Source organism: Oncorhynchus masou, unplaced genomic scaffold (genome assembly GCF_036934945.1).
Source record: "Oncorhynchus masou masou isolate Uvic2021 unplaced genomic scaffold, UVic_Omas_1.1 unplaced_scaffold_644, whole genome shotgun sequence".
In the NCBI taxonomy this organism is placed as follows: Eukaryota; Metazoa; Chordata; class Actinopteri; order Salmoniformes; family Salmonidae; genus Oncorhynchus; species Oncorhynchus masou.
Window position 1 is genome coordinate 242501 of NW_027012876.1, and position 14434 is coordinate 256934.

Below are 14434 nucleotides of genomic sequence, written 5' to 3' on the forward strand. Positions count from 1 at the left end.
CTCAGTGTGTTTGGTGCCGTGCGTAGGGTATCAGATGGCTTGGACGGGCCTCAGTGTGTTTGGTGCCGTGCGTAGGTTATCAGGTGGCTTGGACGGGCCTCAGTGTGTTTGGTGCCGTGCGTAGGTTATCAGGTGGCTTGGACGGGCCTCAGTGTGTTTGGTGCCGTGCGTAGGTTATCAGGTGGCTTGGACGGGCCTCAGTGTGTTTGGTGCCGTGCGTAGGTTATCAGGTGGCTTGGACGGGCCTCAGTGTGTGTGGTGCCGTGCGTAGGTTATCAGGTGGCTTGGACGGGCCTCAGTGTGTTTGGTGCCGTGCGTAGGTTATCAGGTGGCTTGGACGGGCCTCAGTGTGTGTGGTACCGTGCGTAGGTTATCAGATGGCTTGGACGGGCCTCAGTGTGTGTGGTGCCGTACGTAGGTTATCAGGTGGCTTGGACGGGCCTCAGTGTGTGTGGTACCGTGCGTAGGTTATCAGATGGCTTGGACGGGCCTCAGTGTGTGTGGTACCGTGCGTAGGTTATCAGATGGCTTGGACGGGCCTCAGTGTGTGTGGTGCCGTGCGTAGGTTATCAGGTGGCTTGGACGGGCCTCAGTGTGTGTGGTACCGTGCGTAGGTTATCAGGTGGCTTGGACGGGCCTCAGTGTGTGTGGTACCGTGCGTAGGTTATCAGGTGGCTTGGACGGGCCTCAGTGTGTTTGGTACCGTGCGTAGGTTATCAGATGGCCCAGACGGGCCTCAGTGTGTGTGGGGCAGTTCCTCAGTTCTATTTTAGATGATAACAGCTTAGTTCTCAATAGGAGGGCCTCAACACCCTTATTTTTTTAAAGGAGAAGCACTAGTTTTTCACAAGCTCTTGTCGTAGCAGGTGTTTGTGTGTCTCTCTCTGTGTATTTGTTTGTGTGTGTGTTTTTGTATGTGTGTTTGTGTGAGTGTGTGTTTATGTGTGTGTGTCTGTTTGTATGTTTGTGGGTGTGTGTGTGTATGTGTGTGTGTGTGTGTGTGTGTGTGTGTGTGTGTGTGTGTGTGTGTGTCTGTGTGTGTGAGGCAGAAAAGGTGGTAATGTTTGTAGTGAAAGAGAATACCACAGGGAGTTTTAAAGGATGTTATATTTAGAGAGAGTGAAAGAGAGAGAGAGAGGTGTATCTTTATTTAAATATTTGCACATCATTGCAGCACTGTATATATACATATTATGACATTTGAAATGTCTTTATTCTTTTGGAACTTGTATAAGTGTGATGTTGAATGTACATTTTTATTTATACTGTACGTTTTTTTGTTTAGTATCTACTTCACTTGCTTTGGCAATGTAAACATGTTTCTTTGCCAATTATGCCCTTGAATTGAAAGAGAGTGCATGAGAGAGGAGAGCGCCAGAGAGAGAGCGCCAGAGAGAGAGCGCCAGAGAGAGAGCGCCAGAGAGAGAGCGCGAGAGAGGAGAGCGCCAGAGAGAGAGAGGGCGAGAGAGGAGCGCCAGAGAGAGAGCGTGAGAGAGGAGAGCGCCAGAGAGAGAGCACGAGAGCGCCAGAGAGAGAGAGAGCGAGAGAGGAGAGCGCCAGAGAGAGAGCGTGAGAGAGGAGAGCGTCAGAGAGCGCGAAGAGGAGAGCGCCAGAGAAAGCGCCAGAGAGCGGGAGCGCCAGAGAGAGCGCCAGAGAGAGCGGAGAGCTGGAATGAGGCCAGAGAGAGCGCGAAGGAGAGCGCCAGGAGAGAGAGGCCAGAGAGAGAGAGAGCGCCAGAGAAGGAGAGCGCCAGAGAGAGAGCGTGAGAGAGGAGAGCGCGTAGAGAGAGAGCACGAGAGAGGAGAGCGCCAGAGAGAGAGCGTGGAGAGAGCGCGCAGAGAGAGAGCACGAGAGAGGAGAGCGCCAGAGAGAGAGAGAGCGCCAGAGAGGAGAGCGCGAGAGCGCCAGAGAGATAGAGAGGAGAGCGCCAGAGAGAGAGAGCCAGAGAGAGCGCCAGAGAGAGAGCGAGAGAGGAGAGCGCCAGAGAGAGAGCGCGAGGAGAGGAGAGCGCCAGAGAGAGAGCGCCAGAGAGAGAGCGCCAGAGAGAGCGCCAGAGAGGAGAGCGCCAGATAGAGAGCACGAGAGAGGAGAGCGCCAGAGAGAGAGAGAAAGCGCCAGAGAGGAGAGCGCCAGAGAGAGCGCGAGAGCCAGAGCGCCAGAGAGAGAGCACGAGAGAGGGAGAGCGCCAGAAGAGAGAGAGCGAGAGGAGGGAGCGCCAGAGAGCGAGAGAGAGAGCGAGAGAGCGAGAGAGAGCGCCAGAGAGAGAGCACGAGAGGAAGCGCCAGAGAGAGAGAGAGCGAGAGAGGAGAGCGCCAGATAGAGAGCGCGAGAGAGGAGAGCGCCAGAGAGAGAGAGAGCGAGAGAGGAGAGCGCCAGATAGAGAGCGCGAGAGAGGAGAGCGCCAGATAGAGAGCGCGAGAGAGGAGAGCGCCAGAGAGAGAGCGCGAGAGAGGAGAGCGCCAGAGAGAGAGCGCGAGAGAGGAGAGCGCCAGAGTGAGAGCGCGAGAGAGGAGAGCGCCAGAGTGAGAGCGCGAGAGAGGAGAGCGCCAGAGTGAGAGAGGAGAGCGCCAGAGAGAGAGCGCGAGAGAGAGAGCGCCAGAGGGAGAGCGCCAGAGAGGAGAGCGCCAGAGAGGAGAGCACCAGAGAGGAGAGCGCCAGAGAGAGAGAGCGCGAGAGAGAGAGATGAAATAAAAGTAACATTTTAAAATATAATAAAGATGAAGTTGTAGGAACATGTTGCTTCCAGACTGTAGGGATGTAAGTGGTCTCTGATACCTGGTTGGTTGTGTGATATTAGTGCTTCTTCCTTCCTCTCAGGTGGGATTTGTTTATGTCAAGTATTTTCAGAGCGTGGGTGTATGTGGGTCTATGTGGCGGTATGTGTGCTGCTGTGTGTGTTTGTGCTTGCTCATACATGTGTGTGTCCGTAAACTGGTCTCATCTTTCATTCTGTCTCTTGAACACGCTCTCTGTAACACTCCACTGATCACTAATTCATTTCCAGGAGGAACCTTTGCATAGCAATTATCAAACCAAGGTTAGGCCTGTAGCACCTCCTCTTATAACGCTGCAGTCAAGCTGCCATCCTGGGGACACAACACCTTCTACACACCTATGGATATATAAGCAACGGTCGCCATTTTGGATCAGAATACACTACAGTACCATCACTTAATGTGGTAAAACATTGTTTTCACCTGACCATGCAACCCCTAACTCAACCTACCCATTTTAAAACAATTATGTTGACTCTTTTAAAACTCAGGTGGCGCTATTAGTTAGAATAGCTTCCATAGACTCATATCTGTTTTTATAACTTATTGTGACTTTGAGTTGGATTACCACCGTGCATCAACTGATAACCCCCAACCTCACTCCAACACAAACCTATTTTTAAAGTCATGATTTGAATTAGGTGAATGTTTTTCTCATTAGTTGGGACGTTGTCACCCTAATCAGAGGTGACGGGGTAGATCATGAGGAAAACAAGACGGGGCCGTTGAGATGGACAGAATGAAGGATAAAAGAGAGAGGGAGGTGGAGAGGATAAGAAAGAGAGAGATTGAGAGAGATTAAATATTAATCGGAGACGGAGGAGAAGGAGAGGAGAGGACCTGAGAGACGAGCTATAAGGTATCTGGTCCCAAACAGCTCCCTATTCCCTATATAGTGCACTACTTTTGACCGGAGGCCATACGGTTGCCCATTTGGCTCTGGTCAAAAGTAGTGCACTATATAGGGAATAAGGAGGTGTTTGTGATGCGCCCGGGGCTTTTTTTTAAACAATCATTATCTTGACGTTTGTGTTGTGGTGAACAACAGGCGTGACAAATGACTGAATTAAATATCCACAGCGACTGCATTAGATTGGTGATTACGAATTAGTGACGCCTGCCGAATTGACTTAAGTGTGTGTATGTGTGTGTGTCGAGTCAGATTGTGTGTGTGCATGTGTATGTGTGTGTGTCGAGTCAGATTGTGTGTGTGCATGTGTATGTGTGTGTGTCGAGTCAGATTGTGTGTATGTGTGTATGTGTGTGTCAAGTCAGATTGTGTGTGTGCATGTGTATGTGTGTGTGTCAAGTCAGATTGTGTGTGTGCATGTGTATGTGTGTGTGTCGAGTCAGATTGTGTGTGTGCATGTGTATGTGTGTGTGTCGAGTCAGATTGTGTGTGTGCATGTGTATGTGTGTGTGTCGAGTCAGATTGTGTGTGTGCATGTGTGTATGTGTGTGTCGAGTCAGATTGTGTGTATGTGTGTATGTGTGTGTCGAGTCAGATTTTGTGTGTGTGTGTGTGTGTGTGTGTGTGTGTGTGTGATTGTGTGTGTGTGTGTGTGTGTGTGTGTGTGTGTGTTGTCAGTCTCGTCTCAGATGAGCTGTAAGTACAATAAACACAGTCCGTTTTAAAACTGTGGCAGCTACATGACCAAATGATCCTGTTACAGGAAGAGTTGTTCTCTAGAGTTCTGGAGCACATCGTTACGTCTGGAGATGTGTGTTATTGACTCATCGTTACGTCTGGAGATGTGTGTTATTGACTCATCTGGTCGTAACACTAACGCCAGCAGAAAGATTACTCACAAATGGCTTATCAGTGATCCGTTATTACTAGAGATAATTATTATTATCAGTGATCCGTTATTACTAGAGCTAATTATTATTATCAATGATCAGTTATTACTAGAGCTAATTATTATTATCAATGATCAGTTATTGCTAGAGCTAATTATTATTATCAATGATCAGTTATAACTAGAGCTAATTATTATTATCAATGATCAGTTATAACTAGAGCTAATTATTATTATCAATGATCAGTTATTACTAGAGCTAAATTATTATTATCAATGATCAGTTATTACTAGAGCTAATTATTATTATCAATGATCAGTTATTACTAGAGCTAAATTATTATTATCAATGATCAGTTATTACTAGAGCTAATTATTATTATCAATGATCAGTTATAACTAGAGCTAATTATTATTATCAATGATCATTTATAACTAGAGCTAATTATTATTATCAATGATCAGTTATAACTAGAGCTAATTATTATTATCAATGATCAGTTATTACTAGAGCTAATTATTATTATCAATGATCAGTTATTACTAGAGCTAATTATTATTATCAATGGTCAGTTATTACTAGAGCTAATTATTATTATCAATTATCAGTTATTACTAGAGCTAATTATTATTATCAATGGTCAGTTATTACTAGAGCTAATTATTATTATCAATGATCAGTTATAACTAGAGCTAATTATTATTATCAATGATCAGTTATAACTAGAGCTAATTATAATTTTTTTTTTCAGCAAATCGTTGCCAACTCTGATCCAGAGGTGATGTACCATGCCCTCCCTCCCTCCCTCCCTCCCTCCCTCCCTCCCTCCCTCCCTCCCTCCCTCCCTCCCTCCCTCCCTCCCTCCCTCCCTCCCTCCCTCCCTCCCTCCCTCCCTCCATCCCCATTATTTCATCCCTCCCCCCCTTCCTTCATCACCCCTCCCTTCCCTTCCTTCATCCCTCCCTCCCTACCCCCTCCCTACCCCTTCCTTCATCCCTCCATCCCTACCCCTTCCTTCATCACGCCCTCCCCCTTTTTATTCATCCCTCCCTCCCTCCCCCTCCCTCCCTCCCTCCCTCCCTCCCTCCCTCCCTCCCTCCCTCCCTCCCTCCCTCCCCATTATTTCATCCCTCCCTCTCCCTTCCTTCATCACCCCCTCTCCCTTCCCCCTTCCTTCATCCCTCCCTCCCTACCCCCTCCCTACCCCTTCCTTCATCCCTCCATCCCTCCCCATTATTTCATCCCCTCCCTCCCTTCCTTCATCACTCCCTCCCTTCCCCTTCCTTCATCCCTTCATCCCTCCCTCCCCCTCCCTCCCTCCCTCCCTCCCTCCCTCCCTCCCTCCCTCCCTCCTCCCTCCCTCCCTCCCTCCCTCCCTCCCTCCCTCCATCCCCATTATTTCATCCCTCCCTCCCCCTTCCTTCATCACCCCCTCCCTTCCCCTTCCTTCATCCCTCCCTCCCTACCCCCCCTCCCTACCCCTTCCTTCATCCCTCCATCCCTCCCCCCTTCCTTCATCCCGCCCCACCCCTTTTATTCATCCCTCCCTCCCTCCCTCCCTCCCTCCCTCCCTCCCTCCCTCCCTCCCTCCCTCCCTCCCTCCCTCCCCCTCCCTCCCTCCCTCCCCATTATTTCATCCCTCCCTCCCCCTTCCTTCATCACCCCCTCCCTTCCCCTTCCTTCATCCCTCCCTCCCTACCCCTTCCTTCATCCCTCCATCCCTCCCCCTTCCTTCATCCCTCCATCCATCCCCCTTTATTTCATCCCTCCCTCCCCTTCCTTCATCACTCCCTCCCTTCCCCTTCCTTCATCCCTCCCTCCCTCCCTCCCTCCCTCCCTCCCTCCCTCCCTCCCTCCCTCCCTCCCTCCCTCCCTCCCTCCCTCCCTCCCTCCCTCCCTCCCTCCCTCCCTCCCTCCCTCCCTCCCTCCCTCCCTCCCTCCTCCATCCCCATTATTTCATCCCTCCCTCCCCTTCCTTCATCACCCCCTCCCTTCCCCTTCCTTCATCCCTCCCTCCCCCTACCCCCTCCCTACCTCTTTCCTTCATCCCGGGTCCCTCCCCCTTTTATTCATCCCTCCTCCCTCCCTCCATCCCCATTTTTTCATCCCTCCTCCCCCCTTCCTTCATCACTCCCTCCCTTCCCCTTCCTTCATCCCTCCCTCCCTCCCTCCCTCCCTCCCTCCCTCCATCCCTCCCTCCCTCCCTCCCTCCCTCCCTCCCTCCCTCCCTCCCTCCCTCCCTCCCTCCCTCCCTCATGCCCCCCCTTCCTTCATCCCTCCCTCCCCCTTCCTTCATCCCTCCTTCCCTCCCCATTCCTTCATCCATCCTTCCCCCTTCCTTCATCCCTCCCTCCCCTCCTCCCTCCCTCCCTCCCTCCCTCCCTCCCTCCCTCCCTCCCTCCCTCCCTCCCTCCCTCCTTCATGCCCCACCTTCCTTCATCCCTCCTTCCCTCCCCATTCCTTCATCCCTCCTCCCCCTTCCTTCATCCCTCCCTCCCCCTTTCCTTCATTCCTCCCTCCCCTACCCCTTCCTTCATTCCTCCCTCCCCCTTCCTTCATCCCTCCATCCCTTCCCCTCCCTCCCTCCCTCCCTCCTCCCTCCCTCCCTCCCTCCCTCCCTCCCTCCCTCCTCCCTCCCTCCCTCCTCCCTCCTCCCTCCCTTAAACAGCTTTGACTGAGACACTACAGCCGGGTCAGCTATTACTTCAAAGGCCTCTGAAGGAGGGAAGAGAAGGAGCGGGATGGGAGAAGAGATGTATTTTTACTCATTATAACAGGGTCTGGATGGCTGCATCTGAAATAGCTCCCTATTCCCTACATAGTGCACTACAGGACCCTATGGGCCCTGGTCTAATGTAGTGCACTACTCAAGGAACGTTGTGTCATTTGGGATGTAGTGAAGGTATTTTGCCGTCAGCCAAGACCCGAAACGAGCCAATAACACATCTTCACCTCTCTCCAATACCCTGTGAGAGGGACTAGTCTACTGACTCACTAGCAACGTACATAGCAACAACAACCACCGCTGGGTACAAGCCAAAAGTGAACCGCGTCAGCAACGGTAATTTTAACCATGACGATATAACGTGTGACTGCTGTAAATGATAATGTGACATCACCAACACATGGCATGTTCTATCTGCTCCATAGCTTTATGGTTGCCATACGTTGCTAGCTATGGGCTCACGTGTTCTATCTGCTCCATAGATTTATGGTTGCCATACGTTGCTAGCTATGGAGTGACACGTGTTCTATCTGCTCTATAGCTTTATGGTTGCTATACGTTGCTAGCTACGGGGTCACATGTTCTATCTGCTCCATAGCTTTATGGTTGCCATACGTTGCTAGCTATGGGGTCACACATGTTCTATCTGCTCTATAGCTTTATGGTTGCCATACGTTGCTAGCTATGGGGTCACACATGTTCTATCTGCTCTATAGCTTTATGGTTGCCATACGTTGCTAGCTATGGGGTCACACATGTTCTATCTGCTCTATAGCTTTATGGTTGCCATACGTTGCTAGCTGTAGGGTCACACGTGTTCTATCTGCTCTATAGCTTTATGGTTGCCATACGTTGCTAGCTGTAGGGTCACACGTGTTCTATCTGCTCTATAGCTTTATGGTTGCTATACGTTGCTAGCTACGGGGTCACATGTTCTATCTGCTCCGTAGCTTTTCTGGTTGCCATACGTTGCTTGCTATGGGGTGACACATGTTCTATCTGCTCTGTAGCTTTATGGTTGCCATACGTTGCTAGCTATGGAGTGACACGTGTTGTATCTGCTCGATAGCTTTATAGTAGCCATATGTCTTTAGCTATGGGGTCACACATTGTCTATCGCTCCTTAGCTTTAGGGTTTCCATAAGGTGCTAGTTATGGGGTCACACGCTGTCTGTCTACTACATAGCTTTATGATATACATGACCGTTCAAAAGTTTGGGGTCACTTAGAAAGGTCCTTGTTTTTGAAAGATTTTGATCAAATTGATCAGAAATACAGTGTAGACATTGCTAATGTTGTTAATGTCTATTGTAGCTGGAAACTTCTGATTTTAAGTGGAATATCTACATATCTACCCTTTGCAAGTCTGTTAGCAGAGCTGAAAACTGGCATGCTGTTTTAAAGAAATTGTAAAATTGGCCTTTGGTCCCTTTAGTAAGTTTAGTATCTGCAGCATCAGCATTTGTGGTTTTGATTACTTGCTCAAAATGGCCAGAAACAAAGATCTTTATTCTGAAACTCGTCATTCTATTCTTGTTCAGAGCAATGACGGCTATTCCACGCGAGAAATTGACAAGAAACTGAAGATCTCGCACAACGTGTTGTACTACTGCCTTCACAGAACAGCTCAAACAGGCTTGAACCAGAATAGAAAGAGGAGTGGGAGGCCCTCTGCACAACTGAGAAAGAGTACATTAGAGTGCCTAGTTAGAGAAACAGACCCCTCATAAGTCCTCAACTGGCAGCTTCATTAAATGGTACCCACAAAACACCAGTCTCAATGTCAACAGTGAAGAGGTGACTCCGGGATGCTGGACTTCTAGGCAATACATCTATCCCTCTATCCTGCTCTCTCTACCTCTATCCCTCCATACCTCTCTCTATAACTATACATCTATCCCTCTATCCCTCTCTCTCTGCCTCTATCCCTCTATACCTCTCTCTATAACTCTATACATCTATCCCTCTATCCTGCTCTCTCTACCTCTATCCCTCTATACCTCTCTCTATAACTCTATACATCTATCCCTCTATCCTGATCTCTCTACCTCTATCCCTCCATACCTCTCTCTATAACTATACATCTATCCCTCTATCCCTCTCTCTCTGCCTCTATCCCTCTCTCTATAACTCTATACATCTATCCCTCTACCCCTCTCTCTCTGCCTCTATCCCTCTCTCTATAACTCTATACATCTATCCCTCTCTCTCTGCCTCTATCCCTCTCTCTATAACTCTATATCTATCCCTCTATCCCTCTCTATAACTCTATATCTATCCCTCTACCCCTCTCTCTCTGCCTCTATCCCTCTCTCTATAACTCTATATCTATCCCTCTATCCCTCTCTCTCTGCCTCTATCCCTCTCTCTATAACTCTATATCTATCCCTCTACCCCTCTCTCTCTGCCTCTATCCCTCTCTCTATAACTCTATATCTATCCCTCTATCCCAAGGTGGAATAACACACAGATAAGAGGAACAGAATAGCACTGATTGCTTATTAGCAACGAGATGGCTTGTTTGTTTTGGTTATTTGTGTGTGTGTGTGTGCGGGGGGGTCTGCTTTGTGCATGTGGGGTGGGGGGGGGTCCGCTTTGTGTGTGTGTGTGTGTCTGTATGTGTGCAAAGTGGGTCAGTGTCTGCTTTGTGCGTGTTGGTGTGTGTGCATTTGTTTGCGGTTTGTGGATCTCTGTTTGTATTTGTGTGTGTTTGTGTATATAAATGCATGTTTGCGTGTGTTTGTGCATCTACATTTATGTGTGTGTGTGTGTGTGTGTGTGTGTGTGTGTGTGTGTGTGTGTGTGTGTGTGTGTGTGTGTGTGTGTGTGTGTGTGTGTGTGTGTGTGTGTGTGTGTCTTGATGAGGTCATTCCGTAATATGTAGCTGCTGGCAGGGGTTGTCATTGCTAGTCATTGTTTTGTCTTGTTTATTTCCTGCTCTGGGGGAGAAAAGGTGCAGGGGATAAACAGCCTATGGTGACACACACACACACACACACACACACACACACACACACACACACACACACACACACACACACACACACACACACACACACACGGAGAGAGAGATACCAGAGGAAACATGCAGCCAGAGAGAATAACAGTTTAATTTGACATCATCTGACAAGGCTTCTCTGCACCTATCCTCATCCCTCTCTCTCTCTCGGCTTGTTTGTTCCCTGTATCAACTATGTGCAGATGTGAGAGACAGAGAGAGATAGCTGAGAGGGAGAGATAGCTGAGAGGGAGAGATAGCTGAGAGGGAGAGATAGCTGAGAGGGAGAGATAGCTGAGAGGGAGAGATAGCTGAGAGGGAGAGATAGCTGAGAGGGAGAGATAGCTGAGAGAGAGAGAGATAGGGAGGAGGAAGTATAGAGAGAGAGAGAGAGAGGGAGGGAAGGAGAGAGAGAGCGAGAGGGAGGGAAGTAGAGAGAGAGAGAGAGAGAGAGAGGGGGTGAGGAGAGAGAGCAGCATTGCAGCAGCAGTATTATCAACAATCCAGATTTGTCCAACACACACACACACACACACACACACACACACACAGTATAATCAGCGGGACAGATTTGTCTAAGCAGGTCCTTTGATCTCCAGCCCTCTCATCCACGGTATGGAGGAATTACTGACTGGAGAGATTGACCCCTTCTTCTCCTACATTCCCTCCCGTCTCCTCTCCTCCCTCCACCCTTCGCTCCACTCCTCCTTTGATCACTCCATTCCAATGTGTCGGCATTGTCCCGGCATTGGGAAAACTGAAGAATAAAAACTGCAAATCCAATCTGCACCACGATTAAGTTGGAGGTTTCATTTTGTTTTCTCTCTTCCTCTCTCCTCGTACTCTGTTTCTCTCTTCCTCGATCTCCATCTCTCTCCTCATTCTCTGTTTCTCTCTTGCTCCTTTTCTCTTCCTCCCTCTCTCTTTTTCTCTCTCTCATTCTCCTCCTCTTCCCCTGTTTCTCTCTTCCTCCCTCTATTTCCTTTCGCTCTCTCTTCCTCAGGCCCACTTTTCTCTCCCAACATTTCCCTCTCTCCCTCCACCCTCTTTCTCACTCTCCCTCCCCCCTCTCTCTCTCTCTCCCTCTCCCTCTCCCCCCCCTCTCTCTCTCTCCCCTCTCCTTCCCCCTCTCTCTCTCTCTCTCTCTCTCTCTCTCCCTCTCTCTCTCTCTCTCCCCCTCCCTCTCTCTCTCTCTCTCCCTCCTCTCCTCTCTCTCCCCCTCTCTCTCTCTCTCTCCCCCCTTCTCTCTCTCTCTCCCTCTCCCTCCATCCCTCTTCCACTCTCACTTCTTTTTATATTCCCTTTCTTCTCTCTAAGACTAATTAACTCAACTGTACCTCTTTTACGCTCAGCGTGAGTTATTGGATCGCAATTTTCGCCTTTTTGTTTCGTCTCAGCCAGTGTTTTGGCAAACGCTCAGTGTCAATGAATTGCCGATCTGTGTCGGATTCAAAAGGAACCAAAATCGTTCAATAAGCATCATCCCTCTATGTGGCTTTTTTGTAGTGTATTTCAGAATATAATTGTTGTTTTTTGTCTTAGTGTAGTGTAACTTTGTCTCACGCTGTGTTCCAAATGGCACCCTATTCCCTACATACTTCTGGGGTCAAAAGTAGTGCACTATAATGGCGAATGGGGTTATATTTGGGATGTAGTTTTATCTCCTCTTTTGGGTGAGACGGGGTCTTGAACATCAATTGTGTTAATGCTGCAGTTGGAGGAAGTTGATTGATAGATGGAGGATGTAATGGTTTTGGAACATAATGCTGGTATGATTGCATATTGCTTCAGATGAATGAGAAATCTGCCCAAACAAACCACAGACTCCATCACTGTTTACCACTGTCTGTTTGATTAATAGCATTCTGTTGTTTTTAACATCACAAACCAATTTTCTAACGTGTGTATCTTCTCTTTCTCTCCACCCTCTCCCTCAATGTATCTCCCTCCTCACCCCCCACCCCTCCATCCTTCCTTCTTTTCCTCCCTTCCTCCCTCCCTCCCTCCTCACCCCCACCCCCCTCCTTCCTTCCTTCTTTTCCTCCCTTCCTCCCTCCCTCCCTCCTCACCCCCACCCCTCCATCCTTCCTTCTTTCCTCCCTTCCTCCCTCCCTCCCTCATCACCCCCACCCCTCCATCCTTCCTTCTTTTCCTCCCTTCCTCCCTCCCTCCCTCCTCACCCCCACCCCTCCATCCTTCCTTCTTTTCCTCCCTTCCTCCCTCCCTCCCTACTCACCCCCCCACCCCCTCCTTCCTTCCTTCTTTTCCTCTCAACTCCCTCCCTCCCTCCTCACCCCCACCCCTCCACCCTTCCTTCTTTTCCTCCCTCCCCCTCCCTCCCTTCCTCCTCACCCCCACCCCTCCTTCCTTCCTTCTTTTCCTCTCAACTCCCTCCCTCCCTCCTCACCCCCCACCCCTCCTTCCTTCCTTCTTTTCCTCTCAACTCCCTCCCTCCACCCCCACCCCTCCATCCTTCCTTCTTTCCACTCAACTCCCTCTCTCCCTCACCCCCCACCCCTCCATCCTTCCTTCTTTCCTCCCTCCCCCTCCCTCCCTTCCTCCTCACCCCCACCCCTCCTTCCTTCCTTCTTTTCCTCTCAACTCCCTCCCTCCCTCCTCACCCCCCACCCCTCCATCCTTCCTTCTTTTCCTCTCCACTCCCTCCCTCCACCCCCACCCCTCCTTCCTACCTTCTTTCCTCCCTCCCTCCCTCCCTCCCCTCCCTCCCTCCCTCCCTCCCTCCCTCCCTCCCTCCCTCCCTCCCTCCCTCCACCCCCCACCCTCTCCCTCAATGTATCTCCCTCCTCACCCCCACCCCTCCTTCCCTGCCTCCATCCTTCCTTCTTTTCCTCTCCACTCCCTCCCTCCACCCACCCCTCCTCCTCCCCTCTCTGTAGGTACAGATCTCTTCTCTAACTGTACAGAGGAGTGTAAGGCCCTGGGTCACTCCGACCGCTGCTGGATGCCAGCCTTCGTCGCTGGCGACGGTCGCCAGGGCACCGGTGGCGATTACCGTAGCAACCTGCACGTGCCAGGCATGGACTCCGTGCCGAACACTGAGGTACCCGCCACCGCCGCGTCCGGTCACCACGACAACGACCTTACGCTGACTTCTGACCTCACGACCTCTGATAGGTCATTCTCTACGTTCGGAAAAGATGGCGGCGGATGCACCACACTGCCACGGTCAATGCACCACCTCCACCACCACCACCACCACCTCCACCAGTCACATCAGCCTCATGTCCAACACAGCAGCCCAGCTAGAGCTACAGCCACTACTACTACAGACACCACGCTAGAGAGGAAAGACTATGAGTCCTTAAGGGGTACACTACCGCTACCGTACAAACCCACCTTCTGTGAGTATGAGTACCAGACTACGTCACTAGAGCCCTACGACTTTGGCCTGGTCCACTATCCATATTAGATACTTTTTGAAAGAAATTCTGATCTGATAATATTTTTAAAAGATACTTTTGAAAAAACTCTGATCTGTAAATATAAACAGATATAAAAAAAAAAATTCTGATCTGATTTTATTTTTAAAATATACTTTTTAAAGAAACTCTGATTTTATAATATTTTTTAAATATACTTTTGCAAATAACTTCTGATAACATTTTTTAAAATATACTTTTTGAAATTGAGATAGTCTTTTGCTTTTTTTATTTGTGTATTTTCTGTTTAGAAATGCAATTGAAGTAAACATTTAGTTGTTTCTTTTTTTCAAAATGTAACCCTTCTGCTAAACCCCCCTATATATTTCTTTAACCTCCTAAATCCTTCACCATATTTATTGTTTCAAATAATAACAAATAAAAATAAATCAACTTTTGATTCAAAAATGTGTTTGTGGCCACATTTTTCTTTCCTGTCCCCTATATACAGTATATAGTATATATATATATATATCTACCTGTTCTATAAGCAGATTTTCTGAACTATAGTTCTTCAGGCGTTTTCTCTATCAGTGAACCAGTGTTTAGCAAACAAGGTCAGATGAGACATCTCAACACTGTCTTCTGTTTTGACATGTTCACCGAAAACTAGACACCAAGGTTATTCATGTTCACCGAAAACTAGACACCAAGGTTATTCATGTTCACCGAAAACTAGACAACAAAGTTATTCATG

General features: G+C 49.1%; 1 protein-coding gene across 2 annotated transcripts in view; it reads left to right on the forward strand.

Moving 5' to 3' along the window:
- LOC135536652 (protocadherin-10-like) overlaps positions 1-14097 on the forward strand; it is a 37656-nt gene extending 23559 nt beyond the window's left edge. Inside the window, exon 4 of one of the 2 annotated variants that reach the window (XM_064962911.1) lies at positions 13195-14097. In XM_064962911.1, coding sequence (XP_064818983.1) covers positions 13195-13727 — 533 coding nt within the window. In that variant the 3' untranslated portion in view covers positions 13728-14097. The remainder of the gene's footprint in view (positions 1-13194) is intronic. The other variant, XM_064962912.1, reaches the window with a different exon arrangement.
- Positions 14098-14434: the final 337 nt, after the last annotated feature.